The 22,410-nt window shown below is 40.1% G+C and overlaps 1 protein-coding gene across 11 annotated transcripts in view; it reads right to left on the reverse strand.

Annotated features, from left to right (window-relative positions):
- UNC5D (unc-5 netrin receptor D) overlaps window positions 1-22,410 on the reverse strand; it is a 574,077-nt gene that overhangs the window by 202,714 nt on the left and 348,953 nt on the right. For all 11 annotated transcript variants that reach the window (XM_058720717.1, XM_058720720.1, XM_058720721.1 and 8 more), the window contains one exon: window positions 9,391-9,494. In XM_058720717.1, coding sequence (XP_058576700.1) covers window positions 9,391-9,494 — 104 coding nt within the window. The remainder of the gene's footprint in view (window positions 1-9,390; window positions 9,495-22,410) is intronic.

Here is a 22,410-nt window from a genome sequence, read left to right on the forward strand (position 1 = left end):
GCAATGAGTGTTAGCTATCTTGTAGTTTCTGCATTCATTTACATATGGAATAAAGGACTCTATAAATAAGAGTTATTGCACTATGAACTCTCAGAAAGACAAATTAAGAAAATAGTCTCGTTTTCCATTGAATTAAAAAAAAAAAGTATAATGGCTAGAAGTAAACTTAACCAAGGAGGGGAAAGACCTGTACTCTGATAACTATGACACTGATATAAGAAACCGAAGATGACACAAATAAATGGAAAATATATGATGATCATGGATTGGAAGAATTAATACTGTTAAGATGTCCATACTACTCAAAGCAATCTACAGATACACTGCAATCCCTCTCAAAATACCAATGGCATTTTTCACAGGGCTAGAATATATAATCCTACAACTTGTATGGAACACCAAAAGATCTCAAACAGCCAAAGCAATCTTGAGAAAGAAAAATGAAGCTGGAGGCATCACACTTCCAGATTTCAAACTATACTACAAAACTACAGCAATCAAAACTAGCACAAAAACAGACACACAGATCAATGGAATAGAGAGTCCAAAAATGAACCCAAACTTACATTGTCAATATTCATCAAAATAGCAAAGATATACAATAGGAAAAAGACAGTCTCTTCAATAAATGATGTTGAGAAAACTAGACAACTACATGCAAAAGAATGGAACTGGACTACTGTCCTATATCATACACAAATATCAACTCAAAATGGATTAAAGACCAAAAGCCATAAAACTCCTAGAATAAAACCTAGGCAGCAAGCTCTTGGACATCAGTCGAAGCGATATTTTTTTGGATCTGTCTCCTCAAGCAATGGCAATAAAAAACAAAAATAAACAAATGGAACTACATCAAACCAAAAAGCTTTTGCACCACAAAGGAAACTGTGAGCGAAAATGAAAAGACAACCTACTGAATGAGAGAACATGTTTGCAAACAATATAGCTGATAAGGGGTTAATATCCAAAATATATAAAGAACTCACACAATTCAACATCAAACAAAGAAAAATAAAACCAAAAAACCAATCCAATTAAAAATATTGACAAGAGGACCTGCGTAAGACCTTTCTCCAAAGGAAACAAAGATGGCCAACAGGCCCATGAAAAGATGCTTCACACCACTAATCAATGCAAATCAAAACCACAATGAGGTATCACCTCATGCCTCTTAGAAAGGGTATTATTTAGAAAGACAAGAGATAACAAGTATTGGCAACGATGTAGAGAAAAGACAACACTCACTACTGTTGGTAGGAAGGAAAAATGGTACAATGGCTAGGAAAAACAGTATGGAGGCTTCTCAGAAAATTCTCAGAAAAATAGAACTACCATATCATCCAGTAATTCTACTTGTGGGTATTTATCCAAAGAAAATGAAAAAAAAAGAAAAACCACCCTTATTTGAAAAGATATATGCATTTCTGTGTTCACGGCAGCATTCACAGTAGCCAAGATAAGGTGGCAACCTAAGGTCCACCAGTAGATAAATGGATAGAGAAGATGTGGTATATGTATCCAATGGAATATTACTCAGCCATTAAATGAAACCTTGCTATCTGTGATAACATAGATGGACCCAGAAGGTATTATGCTAAGCCAGATAATTCAGATAGAGAAGGACTATTGCTGTTATGATTTCACTTAGGTGTGGAATCTAAAACGAACAAACAAAAAACCAAATGAACAAACAAAACAGAAACAGACTCACAGATACAGGGAATAGTCTGGTGTTTGCCAGGTGGCATGGGTTGGCGGAGGGGAAAGGCATAATAAAGGAAGGGGATTAAAAGATACAAACTTCCAGTTATAAAATAAATAAGGCACAGGGACACAATGTACAGCATAGGGAATATAGTCAATAATATATAACACCTTTGTATGGTGACAGATGGCAGCTACATTTACGGTAGCAATCACTTCCTAATGTATATAAATGTTGAATCACTATGTTGTATACCTGAAACCAACAGAATATTGTAGGCCAACTACAGTTCAATAATAACAGAGATATTGCTTTATTTGCCTACCTACAAATTGTAGCTTTAAGAATCCAATGAGTCAACATACATGAAAATCTATGTAAAATTCAAAGTGATAAATTTAAGAGTTTATTACTCTGTGTACCACACAGCAGTTGTGTGAATATTCATCCATTAAGTCACAAATGCTTGCCAGGTACCTACTACATCCCCAGGTACATTTGTGTTATCTGCTAAGGGGGGTGGGAAAGGACACTGAAAAGTGTAATTTGCATTTGCTATCATGAGGGGAATTACCTTGAGGAAATAGGACATACAATCATGAAAAGTTAAACACAAGAAGAAGATGGGAGAAGAACAAAACAAAACATTCCAAGCAATGTGCTATGAAAGTCTTCAGGGGAGGGAGAAAATGCCATCCTTCCCTGAGCAGTCCACACCAATTAGATTAGGGGTCTCTAAGAAAGAGAGACCAGGGTCAGCTGGGGTGGCCAAGGGAGAAGTGGGGAAACGGGCTGGGTGAAAACGGATCCTCCCAGACGGTGCATGCCACAGGTAGATGTTGGAGGTCAAGAGCATTCCAGGCAAGGGGAAATTGGGGAGACACAGAGATAGGACTGGAAATAACAGAGACTAGTGCTTGGAATGAAAAACACTGAATGTGTAGAGATAACATGGGAGACGAAGAGGGGGGAAAAAAAAGCAGCTAAGCAACTTTTGTAATCTCATCTTGGGTCCCTGTCCTTGGCTTTGAGCAATGTAATTCTAACTTCCATGTTCTACCCACCAAGGAATAGAAAACAAGAAGAGAAAAGAAAAGAAATATAAATCAGAAGCTTCAGATATCTTCTATCATTTTCATCCTCAGTAAGGAAAGAGAGCTTCCCAGATAAGGATAAGGTGAAAGTCAGTACATTGATAAGATTTACTTAAGGACCAGTATTAATGATGAGGGTATTTGGGCTGAAACTCACTTTTTAAATAACTTACATTAACTTCATTTTCCCATCTCTCCTATGATAGCGATTCTTTTTTTTTTTTTTTTTTTTTTTGGTAGAAATGTTTTTAGAGAAGTAATTTACTGGCACTTAATTACTAGTATTTAACCAATTCAACATTCTCTTTTCTTAAGAGTCCATTAAGTTTCTATTACAATATTATACATTCTAATCAAATGTGGCTTTCTGCAAAGGTCCTCATTGTCAGTCTCCTCAAAGCAAAGTTTATCTGGACTATTAGACATTCTCTCCGCTTTGGCTGCACCAAATTAGATCAATTATTTATACCTGAGGTCCACTGCTTCAGAACTTGGGCACCTCACTTAACATTTCTCTTGTGAATTATTAAGAGTCTTATTTTTAAAATAAAGTTCTCATTTCATAGTCTGTTTGATTGAGGTTAAACACAATAGTCTAGTGATTCTTGTATTAAACAGTTCAATGTCATAAGATTCTCTCCTGGGTTTTATGCCAATGAACACATTTGAAACAAATGAACCTTTCATTAAGAATACCCTCACTGGGGATAAGGGGCAAAGGGCTTCTGACTTAAAAAACTGTCTGGCACCAGTCTGGGCAGAATTATTAAAACAAGCCATAGATAGCAGGTGGATTCTACTGTTTATACATCAGCGATAATTAGAGATATGAAAGGGGCCTTAGGGTTTTCTAGTGCCCCTCCTTGTTCTACAGGCAAAGAAAAAACATAACATTCCATAATGTCACTTCATAGTGACTTGCTTTGTTCCAAAGGCCACTTTGAGGTATTGTTCAAAGGCATTCTTAAAGTAGTAAGACATGGTGGATGCATGTGGGGATTCTTGAATGCAAATAATAAACCCTGCTCTGGCTTGTTCATGCAGGAAAGGATTTTATTAAAAAATATTAGTAGTACCCAAAACCTCCAGGAAGATCAAAGAGCCAGGCCAGGCTGGCAAGCAGCCAGGTACAATGTTCAACCACACCATAGGGAAAGGGACAGTCACTTGTCAATACCCTGTCAGTTCAAAAATCATGACACTGCTCACTTCTCCACCCCATCTATGTAAGAACGCCAGGCTAATAGGGCTTAATCACAAAGACTAAACAATCTTTTTTTTTTTTTTTGGCTTTTACCTTAGAAAAGGGACACACACACACACACACACACAATTCCACAAACATTAAAAAGCATGTCAAATGGTCCACCAAGTGTACCAAAATTAAAGCTTCTCAAACAACTTGATTTCCACCTGGGCATCTGGAAAGGATCCCTTTCCCCCAAACTCCTGTCCTTATTCCCCGCCCCCCTCACAACAACCCTCAACAATAATATGGCTTCTAATACTTGCATGACACACTTTATGAAACAGAAAATACATCCCTTCACTCCACTCTTGGAACCTCCCCTTGCTATACAAGCATTCCAACCAAGTGATCAGTCAATGACAGAACTGATTTGGTGTCCCGCAGAAAGAAGGGAACCTTCTCCTTACCCACAGTGCATTGACTAAGGCCTCTGACCTTCTTAAGTTTTCTAATTCCAGCAGGTCATGACTCTTCAGTGAGATTAAAACAAGAACAGTGCCTGGCAGGCAATGGCTCAAGGCTGGAATCTGTCAGTCGCTTAGCTTTGGGGCCTTAACTCTCAAAGACATTGAATTATTTTGAGTAGGCTGTTTACCTTGATGTGAGCAGAATTAGCCTTAGACACTAAGCCTTTATGGCAAGTTTTATTGTCCAAGGCAAATATAACCTGTTAAGATTTACAGGCTTTATTAACAGCAATAACCATTTTACGGCCAACATCAGTAAATCAGGGTTTATTGAGAACTCTACAATTTTAATCTGTGGAAAACCATTAAAATGTCGGATTTTCATTGGACATAATTTCTAACTTTTATGAAAGATAGATTTTCCATTTAATTGGGGAGTATAAAAAAGTGCAGTGTGGGATAATGAATTGTTTTGAAAAGAGCCAATTGGTTTTAGCTAAACAACAAGTGTCAAACACTAAAGTTGCTATCTTTAGTTAGAACTGTCCCAAGGCTAAGGTTAACAGTAACTGCAGTGACAAAATGCTCTAATACATCCAGCAATAGGAGCTCGTGGAGTTTAGGAAAGGTTCAATTATCATCTGTTCAAACTGTAGGTATTTTGGAAAGAGTGTGTGACCTGTTATTTCATCCAAACCAGCATGCAAACGAGTCTGGTAAGAATCTTCAAATTCATATGCTACTTTTGAGAAAGTGTATTTACTACTCCTGCGACTACCATTCATAAGACTCTTCAATGGGGTAAGCAAGGTACAGAAACACAGATACTCACCAGCTTCTGTCAATAACCATTTATTTCTTCCATGTGACAGATTAAAAGAGAGGGAAGCAGAGAGCTTTTGATAAGGGTCTTTGTCCTTGGATGAGCTTGTGAAGGAAGAACAGGGGGCCCAGGCTGGAGGGGCAGAGCTCACGTACAGTCTGGGGTGAGGGGGGATGGTCTGAGAAGCACATTGTTTTTTCATAGGGTTGAAAATGCGTCAGATATCACAAGAGTCTCTGTTTTAATCTGGTTCTCCGACCACCAGGCTGCCCTCCATCTTTGCTGAGAATTAAAGGTTTGTGAAGCTTTATGAAAGACTAGGCTAAAAAGGAAGAAGATAAACCACAATAATTTCTACTATTTGATACTAAAGACTGTTTTGAATGTTCTTGTTTCCCCACCCCCCACCTTTCTTTGTCTCCCAGCAATCCTACAAGGAAAATATCATTCCTATTTCCAGATGAGGAATCGGAGGTTCAGGGTGGCTAGTAAATTGCTATCAGTCACAGCATTGGGAAGTGCTAGTCAGTGTTTGACACTTCAGGACAATGAACTCTGTCATGGCTACAGCCAGATGTAGGAAAAATTGTAGTAAGGGTAGAGATCACCCTGGGGTCTCTTGTCTCCCCTTTCATATGTCTCCTTTTCTTCTCCATGGCCTCCTTCTTGTAACTCTGGAAATCCCGTACCTTCCTATCACCTAGGACAGCATCAAACCAAGGCTCCTGGCCCTTGGGAGCACAGAGGTTCTAGACATGCCCCACTCCAGGCTCCTCATCCTCCTGAGCTCCCAACACCTCTATTTTTATCACTGCTCTATTCGTCGTTTTGCCAGCAGATTACTTATTTGAAACAAAAGAACAAAGAATTTACAGAAAGTTTAGGATTGGCATATTAGCTAGAAGAAATTTTAATCTCTATTTCTAATGGTGGAAGGTCTGGAGCATAGCAAACAGATATGTTACCACTGGCCTCTGGGCTCTCAAGCTTCAAAAAGCTTGGGGAAAACTAAATGAACCCAGAGTCTCATGAAAAACAAAAAAAAATATTAGAGAAGAAAAAATGATCTGAGCTTTAAGGTTAGAATAACTTTCTAGTGATCCAAGAGCTTGGACAAGTTCCTATAAGATGGACATGAAAATACCTGTAACCTTTTACCATCTCACTTGCAAATCAAGTGAAATGACATAGAGAAGGGAGTCCTGGGTGGCTCAGTCTCTTAAGTGTCCAACTCTTGATTTCGGCTCAGGTCATGACCTCACAGTTCAGGAGTTCGAGCTCCATGTCGGGCTCCTCGCTGAAAGTGTGGAGCCTGCTTGGATTCTCAGTCTCCATCTCTCTCTGCCTCTCTTTCTCTCTCAAAAATAAATAAATAAACATAAAAACAAGAGAAACAACAGCGAAGGCACTTAACACAGTACCTGGCACATGGGGACATTCTATAAAGGGTAGCTCTTCCTGAGCTTACACAAACCACCTTCTGTGGTCAACAGATGAATTAGTTGCCAGGGAAGTTCTACCTTACAGACAGAAGACAATTGTACATGTCTTAGGAAAACACGACTTGGACCTGCCCCCAAGATGCCTCTCGATGTGTCAAGGAGGAGACCTCCTAGGCCACTGCAGGGCAAAACCTGCTGAGATACCAGTGGCCCTGCTAGCCACAACCCCTTCCAGTGATGACCCCATGGCCCCACAGGAGGTGGGCAGCAAGGGAACCACGTGGTGGAGAGGGAGGAACATTCCCGCGCAAGGAAGATAATGGAAGGTGTCTCACAGTGACAATGACATTACTGATCAATTTCCAAACACAGTTCCTATCACTGCCACCCTGGAGAGTCGTTAGCTAACTACAGGATCCTCACTTGACTGTGAAGTCAGAAAGCACAGTGGTGCACTTTTGCAGACCTGGAGACCGCATGACGGGCACTGCAGACATCTTCATCATGGGAGACCCTGACCGGGGAAGGGTATGTACATTTTCCCTTTCCTTCTCTACCCTTTTTGATTTCTTCTGTCATTCTGCCCGCCCATCAGCAAAAACACAGATGTCGATGGTAATACCAACCATGTAAGCTATTGCACACACTAAGAGAGCTGTAAATACTGGTGTGCAGATATAGGTAGTAACCAACACATAAATTCCAAGGAAACCCTGGTGTTTGGATTTGAGATGCTTTCTTGCATTAAGATGATGCTATAAATGCTTATCAGGGCTCATAATAGCCCATTAACCCACAATGTAGCCGAAACACTCTCCAGATCCATCCTATAACACAAAATGTAGAAAACACAGCTCTCCCTCATTCTCAGCTCAGAATGTCTGTTTTCAACCATCCTGTAGCCCTGGCTTACTCCTTGGGATGGCCCTCATTTAATATCAGCCAGCCTGGCTCTGAGATTTATTCCTAATAACATAAACATGATTAAAATAAAGTGTCATTTGTTGTCAAAGGGAGAATAGGAAGGTGTAGGGAGCTGAACAGGGATCACCCCTCCCCCCCCCCCCCAAATTTCCTGTCCACACAGACATTTGTTTTTTTTTGTTTGGCTGGTTGGCTGTTTGTTTGTTTGTTTTTAAGGTTTATTTATTTTTGAGAGGAAGGGGAGGGTGAGAGCAGCGGAGGTGCAGAGAGAATCCAAGCAGGCTCCAGGCTCCAAGCTGTTAGCCCAGAGACTGACATGGGGCTCAAACTCACAAACCTTGAGATCATGACCCGAGTTGACTGACTTAACTGACTGAGCCACCCAGGCACCCCCCACATGGACATTTGTAAATCAGGATTTTGAGAGGTAGGTGGTGCTTATAGCAAACTGCTGATGCCCACGCTAGACTCCTGGGAGCAGTAGGGTGTCCTGAATGAGAGTGATGCATTCCCCTCTGCACTGAACGCCCTGCGGCCTCTCACCCTGCTCTGGAAACTACAGCACACTCTGCAAGAAACGGAAAGGTAGCAAGAGAAGGACCAAAAACCTTCCTGTTTCACATTAAATAACAATCTAAAAATAAGCATTTTCCTTTCTAATCATTTCCTATCATGCATGGAATGTTCACTTTAATTTTCAAGTCCGTTTGCTTCATTTCTGTGAACCATTTGAGCTTTCAATAGTGCCCACCCAGCATGCTTTCTGTCTAAACATGCAAGTGTGTGTGTTTTTCCGCTCCCTTTTATTTTCTCGATTCCTTTGTCCTTCCAATTACAAAATCCCACAGCAATTTTAGCGAAAATGTGAGGTAAAGGCTTCTTCTTCTTTTTTGTTAAATCTCTACCTCTCAGTGAATAAACAAACCACGGCTCTAAAGACATTTTCCTAGCTTCCCACAGAAGATCCACAACTGAACTATCTACTGCTCAACTCGGGCCTTCATTTATAAACTTATCATTCTATTAAGCTTTCCTTCTACTTCCCCCCTTCACCCTCAGTATTACCTTCATGACTGTATTACTCATCTATGAGAACATCTTTTAAGAGGGCCTGAAAGGTTTAGGAAGCCTTTGCCATGACCACAATGTGTCATCATTGACAATTAGATTCTAATAGTATAGGAGAAGTCCTAGAAAACATGAAAGGGCAAAAACCAAGAGTGACTCTGGACTCTAGACTCCCACCGTGAAGGAGACCTGTGGCTTCATCACTTTTTATATTCCCCATGCCCAGCACAGTGCCTACAGCATAATAAACACTCAGTGGATGTTTGTTCTGTAAGTAAATGGAGACTAAGTACAAACATTAGTGAAACTTGTGGCACTAGGGTCATGTCCTTCCCTGGGCACTTTTTCACGTGACAGGTTGAGCCATGACCCAAGGTGTATGTCAGAGTGTCCCAGGCGACTGACTGAGGACATAGAGGATGCCACCTGTGAGATCCAAGGTCACTGAAATCAAGAACACAGACCAAAATCCTACTCAGGCTACCTCACAAGAGCTTTGTGTCAACAACAAAGTAGGCAAGAGACAACCTCCTCTTCCAACTTACTTCCTTCGCAGTATCTTCACCTTTAGCAACTGGGTCCAGAGAGCAAGAATGCCAGACACAGACTCTTTCACTTCACTTATGACCACATAGGACTCTGCTCTCCCTCCTGGGACCAGGGCTGGTGTCTTACCTCAGCAGCAGGGACTCCCTCGGGTGGCCGGCAATGCAGCACTATCATGCCTTCAATGGGCACCTCCCTTCCCTGTGGATCTTGTTCGAAGTTTTTCCTTAAATCTGCAAAACAAACAAACAAACAACAACAACAACAAAAGTGTGAGGTATAGGACAATTTGCTCTAGGGCCAATATTCTTCACATGTGGTCCAAATACAATAAAATAGTGAGCTTAATGTCACAAACTGGGTCGACACAGAGAGTCACCGTTTTTAGGAGTTCCAGACATAAGAAAATCGTTTTCCCAAATATTTGAAATAAACCATAACAGAACTTCCTATGCTCCATGCTGCCGTGAAGGAGGAAAGGTTTACTGGGGCGCAGAGAGAAAACAAACAAAAAACAACTCATTTCCTGAGTCTTTGCCAACATAATCTGCTTAGCATCTGATGACACACTTGACCTAATAAGTTGCCATCCACAGCCATAATTGTGCAGTTGAGATGCACATGATTTTTTTTTTTATTAACTAAAGAATGCATTATTAATCTGTAACCTCTGCCTTTTCCTTAACCCTCTAGGGGGCTCTAGAAGATGGTAATAGGGTGAGATTGCCTACTAGTCTTTATGTGTAACCAGGGAGAATGGGGCAACATTCAACCACCACGAAATCTATAACCCATCCAACCAAACATAAAATTAAAAAATACAACGCCCTCCAGTCAAACAGCAATGCTGCGTATCTGGGTAGTGCCCTTCATGGAAGGCTCGAGGCACTTTGCAAACAAGCTGCACTATTAACCTTTTACACATGGAAGGGCGATGCCCGGGGAGGTTAATTGGCTTGCCAGTGGTCATGGAGAACATCGATGCCAGCGAGGGGGAAAAACTGCACAGAGCTTCCTGACATCCGGTCTCTGCCTGCTACAGCCAGCAAAAACTTTCTTAGGGAGAAGGACCCAGAGAGTTCAGAGAGAAAGCATGGCTTGAGTGGCTTTCCAGTTGAGCGCTTGCTTCAAGAACCAAAGTGTGAGCGGGTCTCCGCTTGTTGCGAGGTGTCACAAAGCACTGATGATTTTACAGCACAGGCTTAACTCTTGCCATCACCTGAAATCCTGCACTAGTAAAACAAAGGCGGCTTTTACAAGTCTTTCTCGATGTGAACGGTTCCCCCTCCCTCCCAGACAATGTATTTTTCTTCAATTGAGTATCTCAAATTACAGGCTGTGGATTTATTGATTTAATTTTCTTTAGTGCTTACACTAACATGAAATATGTTCCCTGTAAAGAGCAGAGCTCCAGAATCAGTTACATCTTTACAAATTGTATAAATACATTAAACTTGCTTTTAGCAAGTCAGAAACACTGGATGAATAACAAGCAGAACCATCCATGTATTCACTTTCTTACCAATTCTAGTCTTAATGTTTTCCCTCCCAGAGGCAACTGACGCCTTTTGTCAGTAGTGCTATATATTCAGGGATCTTCATGAGTATATACGAGGCAACAGATCTTAAAAGGACTTGCGTTGCAGGCAGGGGGCACATCCTTCTTCTCATTTCTCTCCTGCCCCCCAAATCATGAAGCCAGATTCCTTCTATTCCAGATCCATAAACTGCCATAGCACTTATGATTCAGAATTTCTTTTTTTTATTATTATTATTTTTCTTTCTTTTTTTTTTTAATTCACCCTCAGTTTGTTTACTGTATTTAAGAGTCTGATTCAGAATTTCTGACTGCAAGTATGATAAGGGTTACCTGACTGCTGATAAAACCATGAGTGAAGAACTGTGAATAAACCCTAGAGTGAAAAATCTCCAGTTTCCTGCACAATTTGACCACAAAGTTTCCTTTGCTTTCCCCCAGGGGAGCTGTGAGTCAAAAATCCTTCCTCCTTCTGATTCATTCACTCATCAGGACTGGACTGAAACCAGTGTAGCACAGAGTGTGAGCATGACTTCAACAGGAGTTTTGTGAACACTCAGTTTGCTAAAGGAAAGGGTTGAGTTTTTGTGGCTATTTTTGTTTGGTTTGTTTGCCATTTTGTTTTTCTTGATTGCTTTGTTTTCCAAATGAAGCCTCCCTTGGTGCTGCTGAATAATGGTTGCTGCTTTGACAACACCACATAATCTGTATTCAACCAGATGAAGCACATAAAACAGAGAGTGGGACTTTCTGTTTTGTCTTCCAGCTCTATTTCCTTTCTTTGCTCAGGAGAAATGGAAATGGTAACCAAACGCATAGTTTATGGTTAGCTCCTCACTCCACTACTCTAATACACTGGCAGGTGAAAGGAAAGTTGGGATGAAAACATCCAATATACTTCCCCATTCCCAACAGCTCCATAAAATAGGTAAACATGCAGCTAAAAAAGGAAGCCCTGCATTCCCACTGGGATGTAGGAAAGGGTAATGTCTATAAAGAAGAAACACCTAGTGGGTCTCATCCAGCCAGGATCAAACTACAGGAGGGACCTACCCAACCTCTTGCTTCTCCCCAAGTGACATTGGGAATCACTGGCAGGGTTCCAGCCAGAAGCATATTAATACTCCTCAGTAAGGAGAGACAAAGATGAAAGGCAAATCAGCGATGGAGTAGGGGGTCAGGGGAAAAGTATGATGTCATGTATCAGGATCCAGCTCATAACAAGCAGCCAGCCACACACCAGATAGCACACCAAGTAAGAAACACAAGCATCACCGAGTCCTGCCCCATACCTGAGGCTAATGGTAGAACTTTGGTATTTCTGACTCCTAAGGAGAGAAAACAGACCAAATTCCAGCTGGCTATGAAATATACTAAAAATCATGGAAATAAACCCTTAGACACAGAGGTACATGCTTCCAGCTCTACCTCTGATTCCCACCGCAGGTCATCTAACCTGATTAGTTTCTTAATTGGCAAAGTTACATACTTTGATTACCTATGTTAGTTCTGAGGCTTGAAAGATTTAGATAGGAACCCATGCAACTTCCAGTAGTAGAGAAAATATCCCCAGCCATATAAAAAGAATTCTACAAATAAAGGAGGCAAACCATAGAAATTAGATTCAATGGCTTCCTCTAAGACAAGAAACAAGAGACATTTTTATAGAACTTCTAATTTGAGCTTTTTAAAGTCAAAACGAAATAGCAACTGAGAATCTAGAGTAGGGAGTTATAAATAGGATAACATCTGAGATCAAGAAAACTGCCACTATGCAGGGGGAAGAAAAAAACAACCTAAGTGCTGAATTAGAAATATACATACCATGGAGACCGTAAACAGCATCCTGAATATTGCAGAAAACTAAACTAGTGAGGATCCAGTCAGGATCCAGGCAGGAAAAGGAAAAAAAGCAGAGGGGTTGGAGGGGGCCAAAAGAAGAGGTTGGGGTTACAGAGCTGTGAAGCACTGGGCATGGGTGCTGGCACCTCAGGAACGTGGAAGAGGGATTTAAGAAATCAAGACCAAGACCTCTGAAGAAAGACTGTCCATCAATCTGGTGCTGGAATCTCTGTGGGTCCTAACAAAGCTGGTTCTGTTAGTACTTGAAACAAAATAATAAGCTGGAAACAAGAAGCAACTGCCACTTCCAGGATGAAGAAACTCTACTAGGGTGATGCTGACAGGGACAGAAAATTAACAAGTAGACTTCCTCCCTCTTCTACTGTTTAGTCTCCTCCCCCGCCCCCTACTGGTGGAGCCTTACAGGGAGCCAGGATCTGGCAAAGAGGTACCTGCTCCAGCTTTACAAACTATATACCAGTGGTCTTAGAGGCAAGAGACAACAGCTATGTAACCAACAAAACCCAGTTTATGAGGCTTCCTCTAGTAGGGCTCTTAAAATTTCTTACTCCTCACTTTTCTCCTCATTTCTGTAAAGGGGGGGCTTTATATCTGAGATGGTTGCCCTCATACTCTCAGGGCTACTGAACACCTGATACAGAGCATGTCCTTAACAAATATATGTTGAATGCATGTGCTAAGAGGAAAATTATAAAATGATAATAAATTTTCCAGCAAAAGAACAAAATAAATAACAAAAGATAATGTTGAGATAGAGAAAAATAGTATTAAATAGAATAGGAATTTTAGAAAGAAACAAGAAAGAAAATAAATGACAACCTATTTAAGAATGATAATAATTCTTCTCTGAGGTGAAAAAGGACTTGAGTTTGCAAAAGAGCTCACTGGATACAAGGCAAAATAGTATTAGAGAGAAAAAAAAAAGATCCTAAATATGTCATAGTTAAAAATTTTGAATTTTAACAAAATTAAGAAAATTAGAAACATAATAATTTTATAAGTATCTCAGGAGTAAACAAACTGATGTAACTAACAATTTCATGGACTAGAATAATTAATATTGTTAACATTTCTATACTATCCAAAGTCATCAATGGATTCAATGCAATCTCTATACAAATTCCAGTGGCATTATTTAATGAAATAGAAAACACAATCCTATAATTCACAGGGAACCACAAAAGACATTGAAGGCCCAAAGCAACCTTGAAATAAAAAAAAAAAAAAAGAACAAAGCTAGAGGCATCATACTTCCTGATTTCAAACTACACTACACAGCTACAGTAACCAAAACAATACATTATCAGCATAGAAACAGACACATGGATCAGTGGGGCAGAATGGAGACCCCAGAAATAAAACCCCACATATACAGATATCTAATATTTGACAGATTTACAATTATTCTAAATGAGGAAAGGGTATCTCTTCAATAAATGGTGGTGGGAAAACTGGAAAACCACATGCAAAAGAATTACCTTGGACCCCTACCTTGTAACACAAAAATTAACTCAAGATGTATTAAAGACCTAATTGTATGACCTGAAACCATAAGACGACTAAAAGAAACTCTAGGGAAAAAGCTTCTTGACACTGGCCTTGACAACAACTTTTTGGACATGACAACAGAAAACACAAGTAACAAAAGCAAAAATAAACAATTAGGACTATGTCAAAAAGTTCTTGTGCAGCAGAAGAAATGATCAACAAAGTGAAAGGCAACTTATGGAATGGGAGGAAATATTTGCAAACCATATTTCTAATAAGGGGCTAATCTTCAAAATATCCAAAGAATTCATTCAACTCAACAGCAAAAGAACAAACAATCTATTAAAAAAAAAATGGGGAAAGGACCCAGATAAACGTTATTCCAAAGACAACACACAAATGTCCACCATGTACTTGAAAAGGTGCTCAACATCATTAATCATCAGATAAATGCAAATCCAACCCACAGGGAGATACCACCTTGCTCCTGTTAGAATTGCTATCGTCAAAAAGACAAGAGATAAGTGTGGATGACAATGTGGAGAAAAGGGAAGCATTGTGCACTGGTGGAGGGGCAGTGAATTGGAGGAGCCACTATGAAAAACAATATGAAGACTCCTCCCCCCACCCCAGATTAAATATAGAACAACCATAAGATGCAGCAAACCCATTCAAAAAGAAATAAAATCACCATCTCGAAAAGATGTCTATATCCTAAGCTCACTGCAACACTATTCAGAAAAACATGAAAACAACCTAAGTGTACATCAACGCATGAATGGATGGAGTGGGGTGTGTGTGTGTGTGCATGTGTGTTTACATAGACGTGTATGTGCACACACATACACACACACAAAATGGAGTGTTATTCAGCTTAAAAAACAAAAACAAAAAAACAGGGGCACCCAGGTAGCTCAGTCAGTTAAGCATCTGACTGTTGATTTTGGTTCAGCTCAAGTTCTCACCAACCATGAGATCAAGCCCTGCATTGGGCTCTGTGCTCACAGCATGGAGCCTGCTGGGGATTGTCTCTCTCTCTCCCTCTCTCTGCCCCTCCCCTGCTCATGCTCTCTTTCTCCCTCTCTCTCTCAAACAAACATTTAAAAAATAAAATAAAAATAAAGAACCAAATCCTGCCATTTGAGACAACACAGATGGGACTTTGAGGGCATTACGCTAAATGAAGTAAGTCAGACAAATACTGTATGATCTCACTTATATATAGAATACAAAAAAGCTGAACTCACAAACAAGGAGAAGACTAGTGGTTGCCAGGAGCTGGCAAGTGAGGGAAAGGATGGAGGTCAAAGGGTACAACTTCCAGTGAAAACATGAGTAAGTTCTGCGGACCTAACATACAGCATGGTGAATATAGTTGACAATATTGTGCTGTTTACCTAAAAGTTACTGAGAGAGTAAATTTAAAAAAAAAAAGAAAAAATGTAGCTATGTGAGGTGATGGATGTGTTGACTAACCTTACTGTGATAATCATTCCACAACAAAAAAGGATACCAAATCATGGCAAATTGTAAGTTACACAAGGTTATTGGTTAGGTATATCTCAATAAAGCTACATAAATATTTTTTTTAAAAAAGAAGTGATTGACAATGAAACAAAAATCAGGCTAGGATTAGAACTTTTTCCTATATTAGCATATACCAGGGTATAATTAATCATACCTATTTATTTATTTTTTTAATGTTTATTATTTATTTTTGAGAGAGAGAGAGAGAAAGACAGAGCATGAGTTGGAGACGGGCAGAGAAAGAGGGAGACACAGAATCTGAAGCAGGATCCAGGCTCTGAGCTGTCACCACAGAGCCGGATGTGGGGCTCAAACCCACAAACCATGAGATCATGACCTGAGCCGAAGTCGGATGCTTTAACCAACTGAGCCACCCAGGCACCCCTATGTTTTTATTTTTGAGGAAAAGAAAAAAACAAAAGACCACAGGTACTAAATTTTTCTTCCCAAACAAGTTATTATACATGAGCAAACTAACAACAATACAGTCTCAGACACAGCAGAGACAAGAGAGATTTTAATCAGCTGCACCCCCTTCCTGAAAAAACAATTACCTTTTTTAAAAATGAGGCTCAAAGTAATGAATTAGTAAGTACTTGGAAGTTGTGGTTTCAAAGCACTTGGCAGTGGGCAATAAAACACACTTGAAAATGTTCAAATCTAACTTTTTTACGATATAGCAAGGAATATTCGTGTAATTATCCAAAAACTCTGGAAAAATAAATGCATAACACCTCATAAGCATGCATGTTAAGTAATGATAAGGATTTAAACTCCTAGGTCATTTGTTCTAGAACTCGACTAGTAAGACTGCACACTTTTGAAGAAGGTGGGGCTGGAGACTGAGCATCCATTTGAATTCTGGGTCTGCCACCTACTAGAACCTTGACTTGGTAAGTATTTTTATCTCTCTTTGCCTCAGGTTCCTCATCTGCCAAATGCAGATAATAATTTTCATCACATATAGTTTTTGTGGGCATTAAATGCTAATACGTGTAAAATTGTCTTAAGAGCACTGGGTACATAACACAGCTTAATAAAGGTCACAATTACTAAATCCTATTATAAGGCTGCAATGATTAAAAGGAGGAGGCTTTTTCATAAATCAGATATACATATTAATTATAAACTGGAAAATTTTTCAAAGACTCTCAAATGAAAAGTATAAATTAATATATGATAAAACCATAGCAGTCACAAGATACTTATTTGGATCTTAGGATAGGGAAAGCCCTTCTAAAGAAAATTAAAAGAAGAATCCTTAAGGAAATGATTGGTAGATAATGTTTGGTAGACATATCAAACTAAAAACTGTTTCAATCTTGAAGGGGCACGTGCACCCCAAAGTTTATAGCAGCCCTAACAACATAGCCAAATAATGGAAAGACCCCAAATGTCCATCGACTGATGAATGGACAAAGAAGGTGTGGTATGTATACATACATATGCACACACACACAGACACACACAATTGAATATTACTCAGCCATCGAAAAGAATGAAATCTTTCCATCTGCAAAGATGTGGATGGATAGATGGTATCATGCTACGCGAAGTAACAGAGACACACAAATATCACACGATTTCACTCATATGGAATTTAAGAAACAAAACAGATGAACATAGGAGAAGGAAAGGAAAATCAAATAAGATAAAAACAGAGAGGGAGGCAAACCATAAGAGACTATTAACCACAGAGAACAAACTGAGGGTTGCTGGAGGGGAGGGGGGCAGGGAATGGGGCTAAATGAGTGATGGGCATTAAGGAGGGCACTTGTTGTGATGAACACGGGGTGTCATATGGAAATGATGAATCACCGAATTCTACTCCTAAAACCAATACTACACTATATGCTAACAAACTTGAATTTAAATAAAATCCGGGAAGGAAAAAAAAAATGGCCTCAATCTCAAACATTACAAGCAACATTATGGGCAGAGGCTGGACAGCCTTAATACACAAACGGCATTATTACAACAAACAAAAAAGATAAATACCCTAAAACAAAATGGCAAAGGGGCATTTAGGCAACATTCATAAGAGAGAAACAACTAATAGAGACAATCATAAGGCCAATATCCCTAATCATGAAAGAAATGCCCATTTAAAAAGCATCAATATGTCTCTTTAACTTTTCCACAGAGGCTTGGTTTTATTAGTTTCTTTAAGTACTAATTCCCAGTGTTGGAAAGAGGATGGAAAACTAGATAGTCTTAAACACTGCTAGATAGTGTGAAAACAGGTCAACATGAAGGGCAAGCTAGAGGATGTGTCAAAATTACTTTAACAGTTCATTTATATGTTCACTTTCTAATGAATAAATGCACAACATGTGGGATATTATTTGACAATAATCCCATACCGTGGGATATTATTTGACAATACAAAGAAATAAAATACTGGAGTACTTTCTGCAACACAGATGAATTTTGAAAGGAATATGCTCGGTAAAAGAGGCCAGACACAAAAGACTACATATTGTATGATCCCACGTATATGAAATGTCCTGAAGAGACAAATCCATACAGCCAGAAAGATTCGTGATGGCCAAGCACTGCAGGTGTCAGGGCAAGGGGCGAGGGGAATGTTACGGCTAATGGGAACGGTTTTACTTTTCGGCGTGATGGAAGTGTCCTAAAATAGACTCTGAACATGGTTGCACAACTCTGAGAATGTACCAAAAACTATCAAATTGTAGGGGCGCCTGTGTGACTCGGTTGAGCATCTGAATATTGATTTCGGCTCAAGTCACGATCCCACAGTGGTGGAATCAAGCCCTGCGTTGGGCTCCACGCTGAGCATGGAACCTGCTTAAGATTCTCTCTCTCGCTCACTCTGCCCCTCTCCCCCTGCTTATGCTCCCTATCTCTAAAAATAAATAAGTAAATAAATAAATAAATAAATAAATAAATACAATTTTAAAAGACCTATTAAATTGTATACTTTAAGTAGATGTATTGGCTGCAGGGTATTATGGATTATATCTCAATAAAGTTATTATTTAAAAGGATTCATTTATATAATTCAAGCAACCTATTTCTAAAATTTTCTAGGAAAACGATTACACAGCTACCTAGAAAAATGTGGAAGGGTGACATTGCTCAATTCTCCACTTATAATGCTGAACAGTTGCTAACAATCTAAATGTCCAATAATATAAGAATGGCTAATATCTTTTGGTGCGTTCCTACAATGGAATACTACACAGACGTTATAAAGCTCAAAGAATATTTACATTGCAAGTAAATGTTTGAATAAATTGCTACATAAGATAAAAGAGCATGGAGTGAATGGTGTCTATCGTTTATATATATTTTCTAATATGTGAGAACTGGCCTCCTCAAAATGTAATACATTTCTTATAGAATGCATCTACTTCCAAATAAAAGTAGGTACATCTGCATTAAAAACCTGCTTTGGTTGGCAGGCCTTCTCCTACTTTGCCTTCAGGTTTTCAGTATATGTGCAACAGCTTCCTTCATTCACTCATGCTGTTGACCATGGGCAGTGGAGTGCATTAGTCAACCTCACACAGACCGTCCCAATACTCCCACAGCATACACGCTAACAGGAAGAACAGAAATTAAACAAGAGATTAAGATTAATGGGGGCGCCTGGATGGCTAAGTCGGCTGAGCATCCGACTCTTGATTTTGGCTCAGGTCATGACCTCACCATTCCTGAGTTTGAGCTCCACGCCAGGCTCTGTGCCAGCAGCATGGAGCCTCCTTCGAATCTTTCTCTCTCCCTCTCTCTCTCTGCCCCTCCCGTGCTTATGTGCTCTCTCTCCAAATGAATAAACAAACATTAAAAATGTGTATTCATGAGTGACGAGATAGAGAAGTAGTAAGTTCAGTAAAAATCTATCACAGTGGGACCCAACTTAATCGAGTGATTCCAGGAAAGTTCCTCAGAAAAGTTATAGGTCTAAACAGAGGTAGAGCCTCACACAGCCTACATAATACACACTGTACCACTTTTACTATTCCAATCGGGCTTTGCTGGCTTAGAACATTCTTCTTGCATACATATGCTCTTGTTTCTTTCTTGCAAATCTCTTGCAAAATGCCTGCCTAGCTACCTCTCTTTCCAGAAGTTATCACATCACATAAGGACACTCTTTTATTAGACTTGGTCTTCTATTCATATATATTGAGAGGGTGGAATATAAATAGATTTCCACCTTCTGATCTCACTTACAATCATGCTCATATGGGTCTCTGGGAAGAAGAGAAATAATAATTTTCACATTACTTTGTATAAGGGAACTGAACCAAACTGCATACATACACATCAAGACTGAAGGTTTTAAAATTCTAAAATAGCAACTGGTGTGGGATTACTATATATGCTATAGGAAAAGCCCTACAGAGGAGAAACTCAACATTTCAAAGACTTGCTACAGGGTGAATATGGGTATACTAATTCTCTACTTCATTTGTTTCTGCATTTTCTAAACTTTCCATAATGAGCATGGATTATTTTTATAGCCAGAAAAAATAATGCCCCAAAAAAGCCACTCTTTCCTAGGAGTTGTCAAGATTCTCTAAACTAGATCAGAAACCAGGGAAGAAGTCCATTTTGTTTCCATTTATTGTAGCAAGTTTCACTCCTCTCAGGTCTGTTAAAGAAGGAAGTGGGGCACCTGGGTGGCTTAGTCGGTTAAGCAACCGACTCTTGGTTTCAGCTCAGGTCATGATCTCATGGCTTTGTGGGTTCGAGCCCCGCATCAGACTCTGCTCTGGCAGTGCAGAATCAGCTCAGGATTCTCCCTCTCCCTCTCTCTCTGTGCCCCTCCCCCACTTGCACTCTGTCTCTCTCAAAATAAGTTTTTTTTTTAAAGGAGACCAAAAGGACTGTTATTTTTCAATCTTTTGTGAATTCTAAAATATTAATTTTACTCATAGGAATCTGTGCACAAGGACAACATTTTTCATTTGTTTTGTTCACCGCCTTGCCTCTAGTGTCTGGACTACACAGGAGCCATCAATAAATATTTGTTGAATGAGTGAACGCATTTCCATTTCAACTCACGTGAATGACTGTTATAAACTTAATATACAACTAGGTCTCCAGGAGTCAAGATAACTAGAAAAAGCAAAACCACGAAGAGATGAAGGTACTATAATGATGCTAAAGTAACACTGACTCATGCTGCCCGTGTGTGCGCCCATGTATGCACGCGTTAAGGTGCTAACAGACATCAGCACTGACCGGTGTGGAACATTACCCTCTCTACTTCTGCTCCTCCTTCACCCCACTGCCCTGTTCCTGTCTACAGCAGAATGCCAACAAGGCCCAAAGCGACTGGAAACAAAGACAGCAGAAGGGAAGAGGAGGGCAAGGTGATGACGCCAGGTGCTTGGCTAACCTGTAAATCATCTCATCGGCAACAAGATCACCCCGAGTCAGCGGTGCCTGCCAATAAGTAGTCCATCGGGGTGAGGCCATGGGAAGCGGCAGCCTCCCCTTCCTCACCCTATGCCCTACTTGGCCTTTTTCTCATTTTTCTTTCATGCTACTATGTTAGAAAAGTCATTGTAGCACAAGAAAATCAATAAAAATTCAATTCCGAATAATAGTTCTTTGCGGCTCAGCAACACCAGGGAGTTATCGGCTCATTCAATGTTCTGGCAGTTAATGCAATGAAATAAAAATAATTTACTCATTCCAACCAAATCAGGCAGTGAAAAATCATAGTCATTTTTTTAATAGCCATAGTCCTAGTCATTTGTTAAGATTTCAGGAGGACAGTACGATGTCCCATTAGTGTCCAGCAACACCAATATGCAAATCAGCTCTCAATCTTTCCCACCCATACTTTTCTGAAGGAACAGCAAATCCTGTTTGTCACACATAAAAGGAATTTGTAACTTAGTCAAATACAGATCATTTGTTGGAATAAAAAAGCTGGTCCAAGTGCAGAACAGATGGATGCCAGCAAAATGAAAGTCAAGGCCCAGTGCCCCCATTTGGTTCTGCCTCAGTCCTCCAGCCCTAGATGCTTATGGCCTGAGAAGTCAGCTACCAACTCTAGTTCCCAGAGGAAGTATATAAAAGGCTTCCTGTCAGGCCAATTCCTTCCTCTGTATGGGCTTTCCTTGCCAGCCTGTCTTAAGCCCTCTGCCTTACTGAGATCAATGAACTCTGCACATTTCTTGACCACTGATCCATACTGATGCCAGGCTGTTCCTATCTTTCACTTCTTGTCTTTGCTCTGGATCTTTTAGTTCTGATTTCGCCGTGTCTCCTTGCGGGACAACTGGCACCAAAGCCCAATTCCACATGTGCGTTTCTCTTTCCTAAAATTGTTGAATACTGTAGGCTTACCTCCTGCCGAGTGAAAGCTTGCAGCAATTGCAAAGGGGTGACCCCTCTGGCCATAGTTGAGTCCCATGGGCCTCTCTGCATTGTCCCTGATCCCATCCCGGTGCCAAGCAATGAGCAGGCTCTCTTGATTGGGACAGTAAGGCATTTGACTGATGCCAGGGATCCTGTCATGCAGAGACTCCTCAAGGCTGTTTTTCAGGGCCACGGAAGAACTCTGGGGCTTTGCTAGATCCCCTGTGCTCTGCAATCCCTCTGATGTCCAATCGCTTTTATCCATAAATCACTTTATAAGTAGTACTGTGTGTCACGACCCCTTGCACACCAAGTGGCACAGTCTGTCAGGCAAACAGTGGTGTTGCGAAGGCAGCGTTTGGCAACAGAGACACATTATGGTGGAGCAAAGC

This window comes from Neofelis nebulosa, chromosome 3 (genome assembly GCF_028018385.1).
Source record: "Neofelis nebulosa isolate mNeoNeb1 chromosome 3, mNeoNeb1.pri, whole genome shotgun sequence".
NCBI classification, from domain to species: domain Eukaryota; kingdom Metazoa; phylum Chordata; class Mammalia; order Carnivora; family Felidae; genus Neofelis; species Neofelis nebulosa.